The following is an 8,692-nucleotide window of genomic DNA, read 5'->3' as shown; positions in this document are numbered from 1 at the left end:
GCCACAAGTTGCACAGCCCTGCTTTCATGTTACCATTATACTCCAGATACCCTCTTATCTGTTCAAAGAAAAGAGTATATTTTATGAGGAAAAAATGTTAGCAAAACTCACCTTCAGCGTTAATATGTGCTTAGCAAACTTTGCATTAAAATATAAAGTAAAATTCAGTGTAAGTCCCACTTACAGTTTCGAGCCATTAAAATGAATGGGCCTTGTTTATAATGAATAACTTTTTATCCTTTTAATTGTGTACCCTGGGTAGTCCTATCCTTTTTAATTGTAGGATTAAATTGTAATTGTAGGGTAATTGTGTACCCTGGGTAGGATTTATTTGGATCTTATCCACAGAAGGAGTATAAGAATGCAATCCATATAATCTCCTGTGTACAGCATAGAGTTTTGTAATCTTCACAATATTTTCTTAAATTTGTTAATATACTTTTTTTTACCAATTTAAGATACTTTATGGAATTACATCATTTAACCATAGTAAAAACAAGTGTTTCATATAATATTAATATAAAAATAGAATAGAGAGAACCAAAGAATAAATGATTTTCTTTCTCTATTCAGTAATTGGAGAAAGAAGCTACAGTAATACGCTTTGCTATGTTATTAAACCTGTGAAAGGACTTGCCTATCCAATGCGTTCCAACTGCACTATGAAAGCTTTGCAGATTGTTTTTCAGGGTTTCCCAGGTGCAAAAGGAGCTCAAAGAATGTGAGAATTTTTAGAATCATGCAAAGATAAAGTCTCTCTGTGAAGCTATACCAATAGCCAGGACTTGCTATAAATTAAGGACACCTTATAATGCGTTATTATTCAAGTTCAGAAATAAGCAATTGGCATTTCTTCATCTGTGTTGTTAAAAGCTAATGGGAAATCTAATACAACAACTTCTTCATAGATTTACTAGAAATACAAATCACGTTTTTTATAATGCGTATAAGTTACTTTTCCAGTCCATGTTTGGTAATTATTCTGCTTTGATTTTACAGTAGAATAATTAACTTTCAGTTCCTGGTCTGCTTCACATATAAGCAGTATTCACTTAGAAGCATATAATATATACTTATTTTGTTGTTATTATGTGCCTGTTTCAGTAATGTATACTCACAGTATTCTTCATACTAAAGCAGAAGGCTGATTAGCATTTCACAGATCTATTCCTTTTGCTTTGCTACCAAACAAATGTTTAGTTTCCTAATATAAATATTTTATGCATGTTTGTCTTTTTTGTTAGAGAAGCACAAAATTTATCATAATTGCTTTTAAAATACTACCATCCTGATGTGTTTCCATTATAGTTAAAGATATTAAAAGGCCCGTAAATGGAAAACAAACTACAAACTATCATCTGAAGATAAATGAATGATAGTTTCTCTTTGTGAGTTTTAGAATGAAATATATTTTAATAAAGCTCTACTATAGATGTTTTTATCAATAGCATGGTGTCAAGGCCCAAATTAAAAGTTAGTTGGGATACCAATCCAGTCGGGGACTTTAAGACTGCAATTCTTACCAAAGACATAAGGACCACTGAACTGAATAAGAATTCCTTCTGTGTAGATCCATATATGATTGTGCTGCACATTGACATCTATTTTCCATGGAGTTGGAGGGCAATAGTCATGTTCTTAACCTTTTCCTACATGTAGTTTGCCAACTCCTGATTCATCTAGTAACTGCCACCCCCTTCACGTAGCTTTTAAAAAATGTAGTAAATATATGCAACTAATGTTTATTGAAGACAGATATGCTGTTTCCTTGGATGGAATAATTGTTAAATTTGCTTAGTTTAAAAGTTCAAAGCAGCTCTGTTCAATGGATTAAAATATGCCTTTTTCTGAAGTAGATTGCTGTTGTTTCTTGCTAACAGTGGAGGTATTCTGTTAGTAGAATGTAATAAGCCTATAAGCCCTCTAAAATATTTGTACTTGAACTGGCAGAATGGCTTTAATGTGCTTTATTATTTATTTATTTTTAATGTGATATAAGCAGAAGATTCTTGGCCTTTCCCAATGAATAGGTTACAATATGAGTTATTAACTTGAGAGCTATTTCAGTTTTATATAACAGTGTAACTGTCTTCAAAGGCTAATATATATTTTATCTATTTAGAATCATAGGATGGGATCCAAAAACATTTTTGGGATCCAAAAAACATTTGTGTGTTTTTCTTTTTCACTAACATCAGCCTCTTGTACTGGAAAGAAACATCATATTGAAACTGATCAATCAGTGTTAGAACTCAACTGGTTTTCAGATATTGTTACTCATTTTATTTTGGAAGAGTTGCTTATATTTGGTGAAGTGCTTCCAGAAAGCATGAGTGCACAAATAAAGTTTTTTGAGCAGTTCATCAACCTGTCCAATAATACTTAATATGAAGTGTGTTTTAAGCAATGCAACATTTGATAAGTCTTTCAATATTAAGGGTTTATTTCATTTGTTTCTGTAGTTGCACTAAAGTCATCCTGTTCTGCAAAACCTGACAGAAATGGCATCCAGGACAGCAGTAGAACTACAAAGACTAGAGAGAGCATGGGGCTGCTAGAAGGAGAACTTTTACTACAGGTACTTGTTATGCTATTTGTATTTACATGGAAAAGAACACACTGCATATAGCAGTATAAGCAGAATTATGAGCCTTCAAAGGTGGTGGATACAGATTGTGAATCAGATGAAAAGGAAGACCCAGAATCTTCAGTTGAAATGCCAAGGACAACCCAAAGATAAGCAAGACAGTAACTCTGTCTTGAATCAGTTTCAAATTCTGTAAGAAATTTCAGTGAACATGCTAATATTGGTCCTGGGGGACTTCAGTCTCCATGCCGAGACTGTTCTGACTGGGGCGGCTCAGGGCTTCATGGCCTCCATGACGGCCATGGGGCTGTCTCAACATGTCATAGGCCTGACCCATGAGCGTGGACACACACTGGACCTGGTTTTCTCGACAGGGCAGGAAGAGGGTGATCTGAGGGTGAGCAATTTATGTCTGACTCCCTTGTCATGGTCAAATCACTTTCTCGTGAGGTTTGAGCTCGATGCCGGCCTTTCCCTCTGTAAGGGTGCGGACCCTATTCCTTGGAGCTGGATGGATTCCTGAAAGCTCTGGGGGAGTTTCCGGTTGATAAACTGGCACTCCTGTTGATTCTCTGGTTGAACTGTGGAAATGGGGAAATGGCCAGAGCTATTGACACGATCGCTCCTAAGCATCCTCTCCCGCCCAGCAGAGCCCATTCATCCCTATGGTATACACCTGAACTATGGGCAATGAAGCGGGTTGGGAGACGCCTAGAGCGTAGGTGAAGGAAATCACAGGATGAGTCTGACCGAGCACGCTTACAAGCTCATTATCGAGCCTATGCTGTGGCGGTGATGGAGGCGAAGAAGAAATTCTTCTCCACTTCTATTGCCTCCTCACAGTGCCGTCCAGCGGAGCTCTTTCGAGTGATACATGGGCTGGTTCATCCTGGCCCTAAGAAAGATCCCGTACCACCGTTGATGGCCCGCTGTGATGACTTTGCCCAGCACTTTAAGGAGAAAATCGCTCAGATTTGTCACGAGCTGGACGTCACTAGTGATTTAGATCCTCTTGGGGAGGTGCCGATGACTTTGTCTGGTCAGATATTATTGGATGAATTTCAGTTACTGCGGCCTGATGGTGTGGACAAGGTGCTTGGACAAGTTCGTCCCACCACCTGTTTACTTGACCCTTGCCCGTTGTGGATACTGACCAAGGCCATACATGGGATTGGTGCCTGGATCCTGGAGATCATTAATGCCTCTCTGAGGAATGGCCGGGTGCCTGCTCTTCTAAAGGAGGCGGTAGTTAGGCCGGTCCTAAAGAAGGCATCCCTGGATCCAGAGATGGCCGCCAATTATAGACCGGTGGCCAACATCCCGTTCTTGGGCAAGGTGTTAGAGTGGGCGGTGGCGGGACAACTCCAAGCACTCTTGGATGAAACTGATTTTCTCGACCCATTTCAGTCCAGCTTCAGACCCAGGTATGGTACTGAATCTGCCTTGGTCACCCTGTAAGATGACCTGTGCAGGGAGAGAGAGGGGGAGTGCGTCCCTGTTGGTCCTCCTGGACCTTTCAGCAGTTTTTGATACCATCAACCATGGTATCCTTCTGGATAGGCTAGCAGGACTGGGAGTAGGAGGCACTGCTTGGCAGTGGTTCCGCTCCTACTTCAATGGCCGATTCCAGAAGGTGGTGCTGGGGGACTTTGGCTCTGCGCCATGATAGTTATGCTATGGAGTTCCGCAGTGGTCCATTTTGTACCCCTTGCTATTCAACATCTACATGAAACCACTGGGAGAGGTCATCAGGAGGTTTGGGCTGCAGAATCATCAGTATGCTGATGATATCCACCTCTACCTCTTTTTTTCAACTGATCCATGGTGAGGCAGTGGCTGTACTGAACCAGTGCCTGGCCGAGGTAATGGGCTGGATGAGGGCCAATAAACTGAAGCTCAATCCAGACAAGACGGAGGTCCTGTTGGTTGGTGGTTCGAGCTCCTGGGTAGGTGACTTGGACCTTGCCCTTAATGGGCTTGCACTCCCTCTAAAGGACAGGGTCCGCAGCTTGGGAGTGCTCCTCGGCCCGAACCTGTCCCTGGAAGCTCAGGTGACAGCGGTGGCAAGGAGCGCTTTCCTTCAGCTTTGGCTAATCCATCAGCTGTGTCCCTACCTGGAGGACGATTGCCTAGCGACAGTGACACATGCATTGGTTACTTCCCGGTAGGATTTCTTTAACACGCTCTACATGGGGCTGCCCTTGAAGACAGTTCAGATACTTCAGATGGTGCAAAATAGAGCAGCAAGGTTGCTGACATTACTCTCATATAACCCCAGTCCTCTACCAGGCTTCCCATCGAAGTCTGGGCTCAATTTAAGGTGCTAGTTATTACTTATAAAGCCCTTAACGGCTTGGGACCTAAAGGAATGCCTTCTTCCATACTTGCCCTCCCGGTCCCTGAGATTGGCAGCAGAGGCCCTCCTCCAGGAACCCTCCATGAAAGACATTAGGAGACAGAGTACCCGGGCTTTCTCTGTGGTGGCGCCCCGCATATGGAATGTGCTCCCCAGAGAGGTCCGCTTGGCGCAGTCGTTATTTGTTTTTCAGCGCCAGGCTAAAACCTTTTTATTTCAACAATATTTTAATAACTTTTAATACCAGTTTAATAGGTTTTAATATGCAGCCAGGGTGGATCTGGATTTTATCTGTATTATGTTTTATTTTATTTATATAAGCCGTCCCGAGGCTATGCGATGGGACGGCATACAAATGCTCTAAACAAACATGAAGAGGGAAGACCTAACATCTTTCATCTAAGAATATGGCATCAGGTTAGGAGGGTGGACAAGTTCAGAAGCATCCTGTGTCTCCTTTCAGGTCATAGATAGAGAATGGAGAATGTCAAGTTAGTTTGTCAACTTTTCCAGGGCATATATTTCGGTACCAAGATAGACTTGAAGTTTAAGGAGGGTGTGTTGCTGTGATCTCTAGATATCCTTATTAAGTCAGGTGCTCTTTTACATGCTGAGTACTGCAGACAGGGCAAAACTGTTGTTTGGTGATAAGAATGGTCAGTACATCAACATTTTTCCTTGCCTTGAGCTGGTGCTAAGGATCTCTAGAAAATCATTCTGGAAGAATTTCACTTCCATGCAGATATAGCATTGTAAGGAACTGCTTAGACATCATAACTACCATGTCAACCATGGGTCCATCTCAGTATGCCACCAGAACAATTCACATGCAGATCAGTTTCTAGATCTAATGTTCTTAACGAGGCAGGAAGCTGTGAAGAATCTCATTAATTGTCTTGTGTCCTTTCCACTACATACTGAAGTTTAAGCTTGCTTCTGAATTTTCTTTCCCAGGCTGTAGAGCCCATTAAGCTGCTTAGTTTACTGGGGAGCTGAAGATAATGAAATGGGTAGGGAGCCAATTGGAGAACATATATTGAAAGTCTCAATATGAGTTCGGAATGCATATTAAGTCTGTGGTAGCACAGCGATGATAAGGAAGTAATGTTTGCCCACCAGCATTGCATTCTTGGACTACAAATGCATCAAAATGAAGTGCTAGAATTCTGAAATGATGGAGGAGATTGTACCAAATAAAGCTTCCAGTGGAGAATATAACTTTTGAGTTCGTCCTCAGTCTTAGCTCCTTCCTGCTATGGCATGTTTTGTTCTTTTTTCATGAGATTGCCACCTTTATTCTGAAGTGGTACAATTCATTCTATCACCCTGGGCTTATAGTATTTTTTTTCTGCTGCATGTATGAAGCCAGTCTCAAGTCTAGATGCAAAAGAATGTCTGTCCTTTATGTGCATAAAGATCCCTTTCCTGATCCTGTTTCTAAATGCATCCCCTTAGGCCCCCTCAGAAAGCTGCTGATAAAGTCCAGAATGTCATTTGGTATAGTACAAGGGCTGCACCTGGAAAGTAAATTGTCAACCCATCTGCACATGTGTGAAACTCCATCCCTAACATTGATGTAATATTAAGAACTGTTACTTTTATTCTGTGTTTCATTAGGATTCAGTTTATAACTGGGCTGTTGCTACCACTAACACAGTAAATGGTGCTGTGCAACATTGTGTTTAAGCATGCTTTCTATATAAGTTTTCCAAGGAACTATTAAGATCCAATGTCTAATAATTCAAAAGAAGTAACTTTTCTCCATGTTTTTGTTTTACATTTACATACTCAAAGCAGCAGCAGCAGTTTGCTTTCAACTTGTTGCTGTTTTTCCTTCAGGCATTAAATGGCTTTGTACTGGTGGTCACATCAGACGCTCTCATATTTTATGTATCTTCGACAATACAGGATTATTTAGGTTTCCAGCAGGTAAGCACCTTTTCTTCTTCAAAATGAAAAAGTCAAAAGATTTTATGGCTACTTGTGGCAAAATTCTCAAAATCACCCCATCTGTGGGATCAGAGTATCCTAAGAGTTGCTCTTACCCATATGAATCCTTATGATCCTTGACATCATCTGTTGCGGTCCAGTGCAGTGTTCTCCTCCTATCTGACATGCAAGTGAGCATGACAGAGAACCTTGTTCATGATGACACCAAAGAGGAATTCCCTATCAGAGGATGTTTGTCTGGCCTGTTGCTGCTTGCCATTCTAATGAGTAGCTAAGGCATGTCTACTTTGACTTTCATTACTCGTTTAGGTCCCTTGTTTTGCAAAGACAGACAGACAGACAGACAGACAGACAGACAGACAGACAGAAAAAAAGGCATATTTAGTTATTTTGATTCTAAATTGAGGAATATGAAACAGACAGATCATTTTAAGATCTATTCTAGACATGTTTGGGATCTTTTGGCATTGTAAGACTTTCTCTCCTTCATTTCATTTGCTAAGTGAAAGAAAGAGAATAAAGTGATAACTTGCTAAGAAAAATAAATCTTTAAGTTTTTGCAAGCTTAACTTTGCTTCCTCAGTCACTGTAAATAAGTTTATAAATTCTGGTGAGCTATCTTAATTATATGGAAAAAATATAGTATCCATTGTAACCATCAAATATTGGTGGACATTTTTTCTGTTATTATTTATTCAATCTAGTCTGACATTATACACCAGAGTGTATATGAATTAATTCATACTGAAGACAGACCAGAATTCCAACGACAGCTTCACTGGGCTCTAAATCCTGTGCAGTCTACAGATGCTGGACAGATAGTACAAGGTAAGTATTACTATGGGAAGTATTGGCATATCAGTGTTCATAAGAGATGTCTGTCAGTAAATGCTTAAGTACTTCATAATTTACATGTGGGATTGGAGGTGAGAAACCTCACTGCAGAGTTTGCTTCTGTCTCCCAGTGTATGTGTACCAGTGTCGGGAGCTAGGTTCCCCTCTTTCCCTCTTAAGCAACCAACAGTTCTTTGGCAAAAGCTCTTTATTTCCAGTGTATATCCAGCAAGCTATAGCCAACAAAGGAGGAGTGTCCGAGCATGCATCTGTTGAATGCAGCCTAGAAACTATTTCCAAGAACCCTTCTTTTGAGTAGCCCTGGACCCTACCCCTCTGGGAGTGCCCCTCTGGAGATGGGCACACCTCCTAGCTCTAAACCCTCTAGTTGGCTAGTCCTACTCTCCCAGTGCTGTGTCATTGGGTCAAGGATGGGACCAGGCTCCTCTGGCTCTTTCTCATGTCTTCTCCCAGCACTTCCCAGTCTTGTTGGTACCCAGGATCTGCCTGAACACTTGGAGATGGCAACTTTGAGTTAGCTCTTCCTCCTCTGCCATCTCTATTTCTGTAGACCTTTCTTCCTAGGATTTTCTGTCCTTATCCAAAGAGTTGGTGTTACCCTGGTCCTGAAACATGCAACAAGAACAACTGTCTCTTTCATTCCCAACAAACAGTGCCCATAATCTGTGCAGTGTAGCCATTATCTGGAAAAGAGCACCACATAGCTCTTATTTATTTGTTTGTTTGTTTATTTATTTATTTAAAACATTTCTATGCCGCCCCCATCACAACAAAGCCTCGAGGCGGCTCACAAAGAATACATAAATATGTAAATAATAACAGTACAACAGATTTTAAAAAATTGTTTAAAAACCCCCAGTGCATTTTCAGCTAAAAATGTAAAATCCTATTAATTAAATAATTTAACAATTAAAATAAGTTTTAAATAAAAAGGTCTTAGCCTG

The 8,692-nt window shown here is 40.6% G+C and overlaps 1 protein-coding gene across 1 annotated transcript in view; it reads left to right on the top strand.

Annotated features, from left to right (window-relative positions):
- Nucleotides 1-8,692, top strand: part of AHR (aryl hydrocarbon receptor) — a 66,537-nt gene that overhangs the window by 37,484 nt on the left and 20,361 nt on the right. Inside the window, exons 3-5 of the mRNA XM_044428560.1 lie at nt 2,463-2,578; nt 6,783-6,872; nt 7,598-7,721. Of these exons, the coding sequence (XP_044284495.1) occupies nt 2,463-2,578; nt 6,783-6,872; nt 7,598-7,721 (330 nt within the window). The remainder of the gene's footprint in view (nt 1-2,462; nt 2,579-6,782; nt 6,873-7,597; nt 7,722-8,692) is intronic.

The sequence above is a fragment of the Varanus komodoensis genome, unplaced genomic scaffold (assembly GCF_004798865.1).
Source record: "Varanus komodoensis strain SLA01 unplaced genomic scaffold, ASM479886v1 scaffold2, whole genome shotgun sequence".
NCBI lineage: Eukaryota > Metazoa > Chordata > Lepidosauria > Squamata > Varanidae > Varanus > Varanus komodoensis.
Note: the sequence above shows the minus strand (reverse complement) of the source record. Positions and strands in the feature narration are given on the sequence as shown.